Here is a 14,718-nt window from a genome sequence, read left to right on the forward strand (position 1 = left end):
AAAGACATTTGACTAGAATGAATCAACTGGGCCCTTTTTTCAGGAATAATGAATAGCAGCACTCAAAATGATTAAATACAATTAACCTGGTAGTATCATCACACTTGTATAGGTGTAGCGATAAGTTGTCTTGTGCTTTTTATATGCAATCTCTTAAAAATAATAGGTGACCATTTTAAAATAGATAAAGGTTATGTTGTTCTAAACATTTCTATCAAATGTTCATGCCACTCTGAATAACATTTGAGGATAAATATACTGGGATATGGGGAATTCAATTCTCATACAACATGCTCTTATAAACATTTACTTAATAAAGAAGAGAAGAGGTGACACCTCATGGTATGAAAAGCCTGATTAATGTTAGTAACTGTAAACTACACACCTGTATTTTTCCATCGTAACTGATGCATGATCAGATACGGAGATAATCCCCAAATATAAAAACTAATTCCAGAAGGGAAAAGGTGCCTAAAAAATATCACTGTATTAGGCCACACCAATGACTGACGAGCAAGGCTTAGGTCAAAGTTCACATGTCCTGATACACTTATAGAAACAACCACAGACAGGCACAAGTTTTAACCACAACATGACCTTTTTGAACCAACCTGCTGTCAAATTAGATGTGAAACAGTCACTGCCTCAGTGTTGATTGAAAGCATTTCACCAACAAGTCCTGGAAACAAGAGGTTGCAGCCTCTCTTCAAGAGAAACCAAATGAATATATCACAGAAAAAACAAACAAAAAAAATAAACAAAATGCTGCTCCAATAGTCACTAGAATTCAACACCCATTTCCTGGTGCGTCATCTCCTGCTTGCACCAAAAAACAGGAGGTAGAGAGTTCCCACTGGACTCTGAGTGGCTGCTGCATGCTGTCAGTCCTCAGTGAAAAGCGAATGGGGGAGAGTGATCAGATCAGATCTGTGTGTGGTGGTGTGTGTGTCCGGGTGGTGTGTAAGGAGGCGGCGCTGGGTTGGGTTTGATCCCCCGGCTCTTCATGTAAGAGATGAACTGGTCAGGGATCTCTGCTAGCACGTCTTTCGCGAGCCGCGCCATGCTTAACACGTGGTTACCTGTCCGGTCCATATAATCTCTGAAGGGAACAAACTGAGTAAGAAGAGAAGAAACTGTGTTACAGAAATGCATATTAAAGGTAGCAACTGCATGCTCATGTGGATAAAGATTGATGCGATTTGACAAATAATCCAAACTATTAAACTTGTTCATTTTATACTCATACAAAATGCTGCATGGAACTTGAGACCTTGAGAGATTTTGGACTAATGTTGTAGTGATTCATGAAAAGCTCAGAATATGTTTTGACAATGTACACAAGTAGGTTTTGGGAGCAGAGTGGTATACTGAGGGCTTATGATTAAGCCCCCATGTTAGTCAACATTTGCCAGGTCCTACCAGCTTTAGGCTGCTGATCTGTCACTAATCCTGGCTTCCCTTAGGAGGGACAGTAAATGAGCATTAGTGAAAAGCAACATTTCCTACTGTAGTTTGAAAGAAGTAGATTTTTTTTTTGGTCTTTTGTTATTTGACATATTACACCATCCTTTGCTGATGCTATGATTCATTCACTTACTCTTAAAGTTTTTGACACTACAGAAAGTTGATAGTTCTATGAATAAGACACAAGGTTTCCAGGAGTGACACATACTATAAAACTTTTAAGTGTGCTTGTCTCCATGGGAATTCACAAGAAACACACAGATGCCGCAATCTGTTAAGAGTTTTGAATGCTGACAGATGGTGTTCTGTCAGAAACAGTCATTTATGTGGCAGAGCAGCTGAGATAACAGTATGAGTGTAAAATACTAATGTAAAAATGTGACATACTGTAGTACATACTGTAAATCAATGGAAGCACTGTGGCCAAGAAATATGTGATCCATATCTGGTGGCCAAAGACTGAGCAGGTCTGATAAATATTTATTTTGAGTGTATTATCTACCTTCACTAAGCTGGACTTCTTATAACTTTCAAGATTTCTGATTTATTCTCAGAATTCAGTGATCTCGGAGCCTGTGCTGGTTTTGCTGCTCTGGTCTATATACTGTATCTGGTCTGGTCTCTGCAGCATCCACAGCAAATACAGTTAGTGTCTTTCATGCTGCAAAAGGCAGTCACCTGAACAATGTCTCTCTCTGCCAGTTTCCCTCGGGAAGAGATCCTGATGTCATCACCATCCAGCTCCACCATAGCTGGAAGACATAAGTTCACACACACATACACGCATGCATGCACACATACACAGTGTGAGAACTAAGCAAGGAAAGCCACCCTTAGCACAGTGACAAGGTCGATTTACTACTACCAAGATTCAGTTATCATACATCATATTAATGACGTACCTTTTTGCTTTAGCGTCAGTAAAAGAGAGAGGGTGTTGAGATGTACAGCTGTAATCTCTTTATTGCATGTCTCATCAACTAATAAGTCCTTTTATTATAGTCTCTGTCATTTAGAATCATCCGTACAAAACACTGCAAACCCAGCAATTAACCCCAGCCATTTCTTCTATAATTATGCCTGCGTCCACCTACGATTTCCATTCTCTACCGACTCAGATGAGTTTGTGCAGTAATTTTCTCTCAGGTATTTCTCTGAATTAGTGCCAGGGAGGTTTGTGCTGGATATAACAGTAAGAGTTGTATACATTTGTAATGTCAATTGCTTTCTCATGTTTTAAGCTGTTTAACAGACTTGATTAATATAGGTGATAAAAACATCAGGCTGTAATGCTGCTGAGGTCCTAGAAGATGTTTTCTTTACTGCTACATCTTGCATGCGCCTGATATATACAGTTGTAAGGAGATTTAATCATTTCATCCATGCAGCAGTTAGAACATTAAATCCACCGTACCGTCAAATTCAGCTTGACCCACTCCAACTATGATGATGGACATAGGAAGCTTGGCACCCTGCAGATAAATAAAATAGGAACAATCAAAAAAATGTCTTCCTAAAGAACATTGTGCACATATAAGCCTTTGTTTCATTCAACAGGGGGGAAAGAAGCTTGTCCATGTTCCCACTGACCTGTAGTGCTCATTACTGTATCTGATCCTACAGTAGTTACATGCTCACCCACGTACGTTACAGCCACTCTAATGCCCTGTATCACTGTATTAACTAGCTGAATGACCTTTAAGTCAGAAAAGGCTTTGAAAGAGAGAAAAATAGGGCGAGTTAGAGGGCAAGACAGTGAGATGCTAATTTGAAGTTTCAATAGTCTTTTTGTCTCTGCTCAAAATAAGCATTCTTTATCCCAAATGTTTTATGTCCTTGAATCCAATTTTTCTGTCATGTGAATGCTCCCCGGCTCTTATCTGGGGTTGACACTCTGTGTTTGCTCACTAAATACTGGTTATCAGACTGGGGAGAGGAGATTAAATTCACTGACAACACTCACAGCGTCTCCTGATATACGGGTCAGCAGTATCAGTAGTGAAGCTGTTTTGATAGCCAAAAACCAATCTAACGATAGCACACAAATATATGATCACATATATCCCTAGAACTCCCAGCCTTGTGAACGAAATGCTGACCTGCAAAAAGAAATGTGTCTTGACATGATAAATCCTAAGCAGCTAGTTCAGGCTGAAAAGGAAACATTGGTCCACAGGGAGGGAAAATGTGATGAATGTGTTGGCAGAAACCTTGATAAGGTCTCACATGGCAGGGGATGGATGGTGGCATTTGTGAGCTGGGAGAGGAGGGAGGGAGAGGAGGTGCCAACTTCAGTTAGCACAGCCACCATCCTCAGTCACCTGCCCAGCCACTCCCAAGCCACACCTCAAGTCAGAGAACACTGCTGCTAGTCTCCCCACTGTTCACTGTCTCCAAGCAAAAACAAAAACTAGATTGAAAATTTGTCAAATGATAAGTGAAACTCATATTTATGCAACACATAGGGCTGGCTGATATTTTATATTATGGTGTATTTACTTAGGAATGAAATTTAAAATTAGGTATTAATGTATTTGCTTTATATGTGTGAAGACTTGGAACACAATTCATTGCACCAAACATCAATTATGATATTTTACATGTAATTTAGCATATATTTACCATATTGGGGTATATATTACAACAAAAAAAAAATTTCTCATTAATGACATTGATTTCAGCCGTATCACCTCAGCCTTTTACCTTGCAAGGCAGCTGGATTTGCAAGATCACAACATCATGCAAGAATCCATCTTGTCAGGCTTCAAGTTGTTCAAGTTATGTCCAAACCACCAGTGATTTGGACCAATCAGCATCCTATGAGGATTCTCACGTGATCTGAATCCAGCTGCCTCACAGGGTAAGACAGTGATAGACGGTGATAGGTGGTTCATCAAATCATTTGCCAAGTATTTTTTGAAAGTGCCTGCCCTTTTCCAAACAGTTTCTAAAGATGACTTCTCAGATGGTTCTGTGTAACAAACCATCTAATGAGTCAGGTTACCCAGCCTTAGAAACACATTTTAAAAGACCCAAAAAAAGCACATAAAAGTACATATGTCCTGTATGTTGTATCTGAATTGCCACAATTTACAGGACATGGAAACAAACAATGCAAGCAAATCAGTGTATTTATCCTCTAAAACTGTTCTACATCTACATTTATTATAACGTTTACAATTCATATCAAAACAAGATCATGAAGATCATCATCAACAGCTGTACTAGCTGCTCTGTGAGGTTTTACTTAGGCACAGCGTTGCTTTGAAATAAATGCTAATGCCAGCCTGCTAACATGCTGAGTGACAATGTTAACATGCTGATCACCATCTTAGTTAAGCGTGTTAGCATGCTAACATTTGCTAATTAGTGCTAAACACAAAACACACCTGAAGCTGATGGGAAAGTCATTCGTTTCGCTGGTATTCAGTCAGAAACCAAAGCATTGGAAATTTTTAAATTTGTCCTGGTTATGACGCCAGATGAAAGCTCAGGGAATCACCAAAGTTATTACAATTTATCCTGAAGGGGAACATAAATGTGTGTACCAAATGTCACAGCAATTCATCCGATAGTTGTTGAGACATTTCACTCAAAAAAAAACCTGGTGGAGCAACTGACCTACTGACAGAACTACATTGCTAAAAAGCAAAGGGATCAAACCCAACCCGATTTTTAGCATAGCTAAAAATCAAAAGGTTTTGATATTTATCGCTCTGATATTTGATATTGCTCTCTGATGGGCCATAGTAGTCTGTTGTTGTAGTTTCCAGACATACTGTATGGCAACATAAATGCTCAGTACAAAAGCTGCTATTATGAGTTTTCTACCTTAATCTGTTTTCTACCGTCACATATTTTCATAAAGCAGTAATAACAAGTGCATTTTTATCTCTGGCACAAAACAAATGTACTGTGGCAAATCAGGCAACCTCTTTTGCCACAGGGATGAGAGCGGTTTCTGTCGACACCACCTCAGCTGCAGCACATCAATGCGATTATCAGTGTTCAAACTTAACTCCTGTCAGTGCCTGTCCTCCCACACACATGTACGCTCCAACACTTGCACACTCAGACAAATGTGTGTGTGCGTAGCCTGAGACATTAGAACACATCAGAACATGAAATGCCACCAAAAATAACCAGGCAATCTACCATGCCTCACTTTTACCGTCCTCCTGTCACCCTGACTGGCAGCCGAGATCCAGTCTAATGAGACAACAAAACAAAGTCAATCAGCACTCATTACTCCAACAGCTCACTCCGGATGTGCCACTTAAATCAAAATGTCATGCATGGGCATGCTTTGATGGATGTGACTCTTCCTTTTGACATGGAGGTTACCTGAGTCATGACTACAAAATTCACCAATAAATACAGTCCTTCACAATAGAACAGAGTACAGTACTATCCTTCACATCTTGTATTGAAATGGGCATAAAGGTTTTTAATGTACTGTAAGTAATAGCCATTTACTTTACTATCTAAGCTCCCATTGAATTTATCCATAATAATCAAGATTTTATTCCCATTAGTTTAGGTTCAGTTTCTTTACCTGCACTTGTTTTTATTTTAAAATCCATACTAACTTTAAATAAATTCTTATTGTTCAACTTAATTTTAATAACTTTAGTCTTGTATAATTTTAATCATATTTCTGTTACAACAAAAAAGCACATACCTCTGCCAGGACAGCACAGTTCTTTAAATTTGTTAATATAACAGAAAATGTGAAGAATGTTTTAACTTTTGCAACTGAAGCACACTGAAATACATTTTGGTGGAGGTGATAACCAGTTAAACAGTAATTACCAATAAACGTATTGTATTTAGTCACACATGGTCAGAGGGCCCTGCCAAACCTTATTCATGTGGTCAAAATGTCAAAACAGAGACAATAAAACCTTTATGAGAGCGGGACCAGCTGCTGTTGGTGACTCACTGTTGTTGTTTGGTGAAATTATTCAACTGTTGTTTAAATAATGACAACTTCATGTTTGTTTGAGTAAATACCATTCAAAAATAAGCCAATATAGAAAAATTCACTGCTTTGTGCTAAACCCCTCCCTCAAACATTGATTGTTCAATCATAGATAAGCAACCGTAACTATATATAATATATAATAGACACTATAATTTACTCAATAGTGAGCAACAAATCACTAGTCATTGTCATTTTGTGTCATCACTGTCAGCCGTAGAGTCTCACAATAGTAATTCTTGCATCTATAAAATGGGATGCATTGTAATTGTAATATACGTTCCATGGACACTACTGTTTTTTGCTCCATTGTTGAATTTTTTAGGGCACTACATAGAGGATACATTTATACACTCACAATTTGGACACTCCAATAAAACGGCAGAAGGTAAATATAGAGGACTATATAGTAAATAGAGAATGATTTCAGACAGTGCCACCATTTTCAACCAGCTCATGAGATTTGCTTGTCAGCAAAATCAATGGCAGCTGCCTAGAAATGTGAAGCCTATTCTTGTAAACACATTGGACACATTGGAAAGTTGACAGGGATAACAACAGCAACTAAGGGGGGCAGGGCTCAGCAAGTGCAGCTTGTACAATATGCTTAATTTATGACCTAGAAGAATGTAAAATTGTAGAAACATGATGTAAGAAGTATTATTACTGAACTTTGCAACCTGGAGGAATCACATTTGAGAACACTGAATAGTTTATACAAATGTGTAGGTGTAACCTGTTGTAGTCAAGGAGAGGACTGTACTCGTTACCCAGTTAAAACCCAAATAATGTCTGTAAAATCTAATGGCTGATCAAACAGCACCCATATTTTCATAAATGTATCTGTTTTTTAAAGTTCTGTTCAACGCTTTTTTCTGCACCAAAGACTCGCTTTCACATCACCAGGTATCCAGTTACCGCTCAACAAAGTCTTGAATCCAATATAAAAGGTAGTGAAGTGCTCTTGGTGGGTCTTGGCACTAATAAAGATATGAAGCACAAATGACTGACAGTTAACAAGTAGAAGATGAGAGGGGAAAGAAATCAAAGGCAGCAAAGGATTTTGTTAGAGGCCCCTTTTACACAGCCTGTTCAAGATGGGAATGTTGCGCCGTTATTCCGCCTCGCTGTTCTGTATAAAAGGTAAGAAAACATAATGGGGGGGCATTGTTGTTCCGCCATTGAGCCAGCAGCGGAGGTTGTCACATTGCCGGGTTGACACCAGTGTAAAAGGGACCACACACACTAGACGCTGACACTGTTGTGTTACACATCACGCCTCTGATTGCGGAACGCCAGCATGCTATCTAAAATCACAGACAGGGGTGGCATTATGCCGGTTTTGTTTGGTTCAGTGTAAAAAAGCAAAGCTGGCATAATGGCGGGTCTTCTTTACGGCAATATTGTGCGATCTCTGTATAAAAGGAGCCATGGAGTGAATGTGGTGACAGAAGTATGGAGAGAGCAGATGAAGACAAAGAGATTTAGATCTATGAGAGGGGAAGAGATGGAAATAGAAAGCAAAAGTCTTTGTGAGCGAGGGAGTCTCACGGTTCCACAGAGAGGAAGAAAATGAGGCAGCGAAGGGACCCAGGCCATGAGCAGAGGAGGGGGGATGCTGTGTGATTGGCATGTGGATTTCTGTAGTATAGCAGGTTCTGTTGTGACTTATAAACTCCCACTTCCCCACACTCTTGACACACATGGGTCCATGTTACTGGAAAAATGTGCCCAACCTGCCCTGCCATATGTCTGCAACTCAACCAAAATGCACAAAAACACCAGCATGCACGAATGTAAACTGACTCCAATGTTCATTCTCAACATACAGAGTTGTGCACATTAACACTCTCCCTTCCTCTCACTGGGTTTCTCGCTCTTTCTTGAAGACACCTTCCAACACGAATAAGTATGAGGAAAGACTTGTATAACCTCAGCAGTGTGTCCTCCCTTGCTCCGAGATCCGTGGAGAGCAAAAAGGGAAAGCGGTGGAAGCGGCAAGCATCAGTAGACAGTCAAAGCAGAGGCAGTGAGATAGAGCAGCAGGCAAGATCTTAAAAGGAAGGTGTGGCTGTTCTAATGTTTTGACTAACAGTCGCAAATTCCCTTTAAATCCAGTCTGCTGGGTGTTCTGTGCCTGCGGCGGCGGGCTGCGGAGGAGGAGGAGGGGAGAAAAAAAGGACGAGACCAAGGGAGAGGAAAGGAATAGGAAACCAACCACCTACTATTTAAAGCCAGGAAAAAAGGAGTTAGGACAAGTTTTGGGGAATGCTCTGAGGAGTAAAACACTATATTGTGTTTTTTATTTATAGAAGCCGTAACATATTTTCAAGAAGTTTTTCAAATGCTGTATTTCATGAATATTCTCAGTGCTGCTTTAATGGGAGTTTGTGTTTTACATGGCAGAAGTAGAACACATTTGTACTTTAAAGACAATATTATTCATTCAAAACATACTGTATGTACCTTTTTCTTAGAACAAAAATACTATTTGGGTGTTGAGCTACTTTGGTGTAGTTGTCAGGTCAATAACAAAATCAAGTTACACAAATTTTATCATTCACATTCTCTAACAAAAATCTTTATAAGTGCTGACAGTAAAATAGACACACATCTGCTGGATTCGTCTTTTCAAATGTTAGCATTTCCTGCTTTTCTCTGTTTTACATCACTGTTAATTCGATATATTTGGGGTTTCAGACAAAAAAAGCTATTTGCAGATGTCACCTTGGGCTGTGTGAGATGCATTAAAAAAAGTTAGAATTTTTTGGGAGAAACACTTATTCACTTTCTTGCAGAGAGTTAGATGAGATGTTTGATATCACTTTTATGCTGTGTATATGCTGTGTGGTAAATATGAAGCTTAACTTAGTACAAATACCCAAAACAGGAGGAAACAGCTAGCCTGCATGTCTCAGATATAACAGATAACTCAGTGAGCTGTAGAGGTGCTGGTAGGCAGATTTTGTTATGAAACAGAGTAGTTGTGTGAACATCCACAAAACCTCAGTGGGACAGGTGCTTGATATAAAAATGAAAATAGTACTCCTTGTATCTAAGCAGATTTTGTCACCTTTGGACAGAGCCAGGCTAGCTGTTCACAGTCTTTATGCTAAGCTAAGCTAACCTGGCTGTAGCTTACATAAGAGTGGTATCAATCTTCTCATCTAACTCTCCACAAGACAGTGTAGAAGCATATTTCCTAAAATGTCGAACTGTTCCTTTGTTTGACTAAGTGATAAATAGATAATGTAAAAAAATAACTTAGAGATTAACTGATAATGATCTGTAGTTACCCCCTTTCTGTTTGCTAGCCTTTTTGTATTTCAGTTAAAGCCCTTCACTTCAAATCATTTTCTTCTAGTTAATACCAGATGAAACTGGGCATGGTGTCCCCATCCTTACATTAACAATGGCCTCTTTGGTCTGGGCCATGTCGGAAATGACGCCGTCTGTGATGATGAGGAGCACAAAGTACTGAGAGCCATCCTGCACTGCCGCTGCATACCTACATATACACACAGATACAGGCAGAACATTAGAGGATGCTTTATAATCTGTTTGATATAAAGGATTCATTGATGGGTTTAGGTAAACACTGATGTAGAATAGAAATCCATGAGAATAAATGTCTTATCATGCACTCTCACCACATGCAAATTCAATAAAGTGTCATTGTCAGATGCCTCAGAAGTGTGCACTGATTAATCAGTCCAAACAATCATTTTCAAAACAAAGCTGGTTTATACTGTTTGATTCACAGATTAGCGCCTTTGTAAAAATCTCTTCTTACTTGAGTTCACCCATTCAAATGCTAAATACCAACTGGTTGTGTATTCTTGCAGCTGTGGCGTCCTGCAGCAGTGTGAAAAGTGTTTTATCAGAATGACATTTTTAATTACAGCAGAGCGCTGGTGCAATCAGATGGAGAATTGTTAGGATATGGACCAACAAATGAGACGATGAGGGAGGTAGTGACAGTGAGAGATGGAGGTGGGTTTTCGGGGGCACAAGAATCCACTCAGATCATCTCACATTTTGCATATTTTTTATGTGTTGTTACCTGCGAGTGATATGTCAGGCCCCTTTGTCATTTGTTCCATCAGCTAAATCCTCCACTCTTTTGATAGCTGTCAGCTGATCTAAATTCATATTCAAGCATGTCGCATGCTGTTTATTGTGTCTGGCAGGACAGATATTGTCAACTTACTGGGTCAGAAAACCAGTGGCACAGGAAAAGCCAACCAAGGCCAGCAGTCAAAAATGTTTATGTTAGTGTTGTTTTATTTTCGATAACCGGAATGTTATATAAGATCAGTGAGAATCTCAATCTGTATGCCAACACCGTGTGACACAAAAACAGATTAATTCTGAATTGTTGACAATAAGCAGATCCATCATATCATTGTCGGCAGGTCTTTTGAAAAGTTTTGAACAATGGCTCTTGCTCTCTGCATATAAATACCTTTTTATAAAAATTTGTAAGGAAATCTGTGTGGGTTTCACTGTCTTATCATTGTGTTTTTAGTATTTGGATCAAAATATGAATAATGTATAAATCATAATGAAAGAACCACAAGCAGGGAAAGTTACCACAAGAGGAACATCCACAGGGATGAAACATAATTTACTGATACTGATGAATATAAATTAGGAATCCAAAAGTTGTATTTTGAATATGCATGTAAAAATTTTGAAAGGTCTATGCATTTCCAGGTCTATATCTTTTATTCTGGGACTGTACTGGAATATCTTTGCATGATTTACAGTTCAAAAAACTCCTTATTTATCTCGCGCTGGCCCTATGCAGCCTTACTAAAATGTCAACTCCTCAAATACAATCCAAACAACACATGGAACAACTTTAGCAACAAAGACTACAGAATCGATGGCCGTTTGTGGGCATGCATTTACAGTCTGACATCATTTTAATGGAGAAGAGGTAACTTTGCAAACAGAGCGTTCAGAGCAGGCTGATGCCTGGACTTTGGCATTCAGGGAGAATTTATACACACATTCACCTCAAGTTTTGGACCTTTGACTATGTTTAACATGGACATCTGACATCATAAGAGTACATAAATGATAGGAAATCACAAAAAGCATCATATGTCCCTTATGAGACTATGTTTCTTCCTTATATGCTTTATCAATAAACTTGACAAATGTAAAGTGAAAAATGTCTCTGTACAGATCTTACATTTAGTAAAAGAGCAGCTCCTTGTATTTCCTACGTTACCACTATAGTGGGGCAAAAAAGAAGCTATTAACCAGCTTGCATTGTTCTCTCACCTGGCAACATGGTTCACTACAGGAGCAAAGTTGGTTGGCCCGTATAGCTGTACTGTCTTCAGACTCTGGTGGTATGCCTCTAAGATGCCCTCTATACCATTACAGTAAGGGTTTTCCATGTTTCCATTCTGAAGAGGCAAGAATCAGACAGCAAATCAATTTCATGGACCTGGTTACTACAGCTATTAAAGAAGCTCCATGGTCAAGTACACTTTCAAAAACAGACATAATTTATGTATTAGAAATAAAAACCAGTTTTGTGATTGTAAAAATTGGAAATGACATAAAATAGCCTCAGGTTATTCTGAGAAATCTGAACTGATTAATTAAAAAAGTGAAATGAGGTGAGGTTGACTTCACCAGCGGAAATTCGTGTGACACCCGTCCATCAGGGGGCAGTTTGGCTCCAAAGCCGAGAGCAGGAAACATCTTGTCGCTGTCATAGTCCTGAATGATCTCCCCAACAGCCTTCAGGGCCATGGCGTAGGCGTTCAGCTGGTAGGGGTTCATGTAGTGCAGCGAAGTGGACTGGGAGGGGTTACCTGTAGACCAATCAATCAATCAATCGTGAGGTGTATGGGGTGTGAGGATATGACTTATACAATGTAAGATACTGTGCTTGTGCACATTCTTTGCAGTGACATGAAATTAAAAAGCATTTTTGTTCACTGCAGCCATGGATCATAATTAACATGATTCCTGTCAGATAGAGCTGTCATGTTTTGTCCTTAGAGATGATGGATCATAACTTTTAATTCAAACGTTTGTGACACCATCAATGGCACTCTGTTAACAAACTGGGGGGGGGGGGGGGGGGGGGGGGGGGCAATGTGAGACTTGAATACTGAAATTAAATGAGCATTTAAAGGGTTTGTCAGTAACTGCGACCTTCTACTACATCCCCAATGTAATAACACGTCATGAAATCATTCAGTATTAACAGGCCAGCTGGGATACTTTGAATGTGTTTCAGAAAATATTGTTGTCATTGCATCCCATGAAGTTGTAGGTGACATGTACATCAGGATTACTGGCACCTGCTATCTGATAGCAGAAATCCTGCTGTATTCCTGGTCAGGCTTTGTACTCACAAGAGTAATACAAATCATCTCATCTGGAGTCCTTAGTGTAACAACAAAATGTATGTCAGTCACCTTGACCAACGCCAGGGTTTGAAATTGACTGTGCGCTAAGTTGCATATTTACTGTTGCTATGCCTGTCAAGCTGTTCATTCTCACACGACACATATACAGTTAGCAATGATAATTGTGGCTGATTTATCACTCAAAATTCTCACAGATTTTTAGCCATGTTAGTGGCATGGCTCTGGGGATAGCAATGCTGGTCTCGGTCAACTATTGAAATATTGTACAGACATTCATGGTACTTAGAGGATGAAACTTACTAACTTTGGTGAACCCCTTACTTTCTGTACTGCCAAAAGAGTCAGTAGCAGATTTTGTTAACCGTAGCTACCTAGCTAATTAAGCTAACATTTGTTCCTAAATCCAAGAAAGAGCTGGACAGAGCTACTAAAGTTTTGTGAATGAATATCTCTTGCCAAAATGCACATTGGGAGTTGTAGTTAACTTCTCACCAAGCGTTTTTATGTGCACAGGCTTGTAACTTCTTTGACTTTTTGTCAAAGTACAAAACTAACACACTCTATGCACAAAACTTGACAGATGTAGCTTAGCAACTTGGTTACAGTTGCTAAGCTATGATTGGATAATCAAAGAGCTGTTCCTTGCGAATAAATCTTTTAGAGTGTTGTATTCAGGCAAAATTAATGATGTAAGTTGTTTAATGAGACTTAAGTGTGGTCTTCTCACATGCTGAGAAGTCTTTATGTTGAACTGAGGGTTTCATTCCATTTGCTTAATTTAATTTTTGCTAAAACACCCGCTATAACCTTTATTTAGAGTGTATTGACAGAACATTTAGGGAGAGGAGCTACCCAGGAAAGGCTATCACTTATAGGTGACAATGTGTATACAGTATGTGTACCTGTCTGCTTGTGTGTATGTTTGTGTGATTGATTCTGAAATGGGACATGCTGTAGTAAAAGAGCATCACTATCTATTCTTGCCCCCCTTCCCTACACATACACTTTGGTGTAAGTATCACTCACCATTAGATGCTGTGAAATCGATGGCCACGGTGAAATTGATCTGCGTCCTAGAAGGGGGAGGGAGAGGAGGACATGAAAAAAAAACCGACAGAGACCAGCCAGGAATAACAACACGCCAAGCCTCATTAAATTCCATTGCTCTCACAACCGCCACACACACACACACAATGTCTGTCCCAATGTAAAAAGATGATCCCTAAAACATCATCCACAAAATATAGTAATTATTTCTTATGATGATAAAGTTACAAACAGATCAATATTTAATATTCTCATTGCCATTTCTTGTCTTTTTCATCTGCATTAAAACACAAAGTGTAGTCGCTCAGTTGTCAAATAAGATGTAAGTGATTACTCCACTCTGTTTATCTGACTTTCACTTCCTTGAGGAGGAGCAGGAGGAGGTGCGGGGGAGCCTGTGAGACATCGGGCTGGGTAACAAGCAATTAGACTGATGGAGCACTTAAGAGCAAATCATAATCCAATTTTCCCTGCTGATGAAGCACTCCTGCTCATCTTGCTAATTTACGACAATGAGACGAGGCCTTCGGGGGACCAAACGACAGCCTCTCATTATCTACGAGAGCCACCAGAGAGGAAGGCAGAAGAATGATAATGAAATGAATGAGTTAAAGATTTACATTAACCTTTCAGTTTGGGGTGGGGACGGAGAATATACCACAGCCTGACCCGGCTAACCTTAGGACTAATTAAACTAGATTTTATTTATTCATGAGGAATCTTGTATGTATCACAATGTCTGCATGGGGAGGTAGGTTTGCAAACTGTATATGTGCTCTGGGAAATGCAGCGTTTTTCACTGTGATCTCCCTTTTTTCCCTCTCATAT

At 39.4% G+C, this 14,718-nt stretch overlaps 1 protein-coding gene across 6 annotated transcripts in view; it reads right to left on the reverse strand.

The window, feature by feature from the left end:
• Positions 1-296: 296 nt before the first annotated feature.
• cpne5b (copine Vb) overlaps positions 297-14,718 on the reverse strand; it is a 128,020-nt gene continuing 113,598 nt past the window's right edge. For all 6 annotated transcript variants that reach the window (XM_067587778.1, XM_067587779.1, XM_067587780.1 and 3 more), the window contains 7 exons: positions 13,870-13,916; positions 12,098-12,279; positions 11,738-11,865; positions 9,851-9,953; positions 2,879-2,936; positions 2,143-2,216; positions 297-1,113 (listed from right to left, as the gene is read on the reverse strand). In XM_067587778.1, coding sequence (XP_067443879.1) covers positions 922-1,113; positions 2,143-2,216; positions 2,879-2,936; positions 9,851-9,953; positions 11,738-11,865; positions 12,098-12,279; positions 13,870-13,916 — 784 coding nt within the window. In that variant the 3' untranslated portion in view covers positions 297-921. The remainder of the gene's footprint in view (positions 1,114-2,142; positions 2,217-2,878; positions 2,937-9,850; positions 9,954-11,737; positions 11,866-12,097; positions 12,280-13,869; positions 13,917-14,718) is intronic.

This window comes from Thunnus thynnus, chromosome 4, assembly GCF_963924715.1.
Source record: "Thunnus thynnus chromosome 4, fThuThy2.1, whole genome shotgun sequence".
Classification (NCBI taxonomy): Eukaryota; Metazoa; Chordata; class Actinopteri; order Scombriformes; family Scombridae; genus Thunnus; species Thunnus thynnus.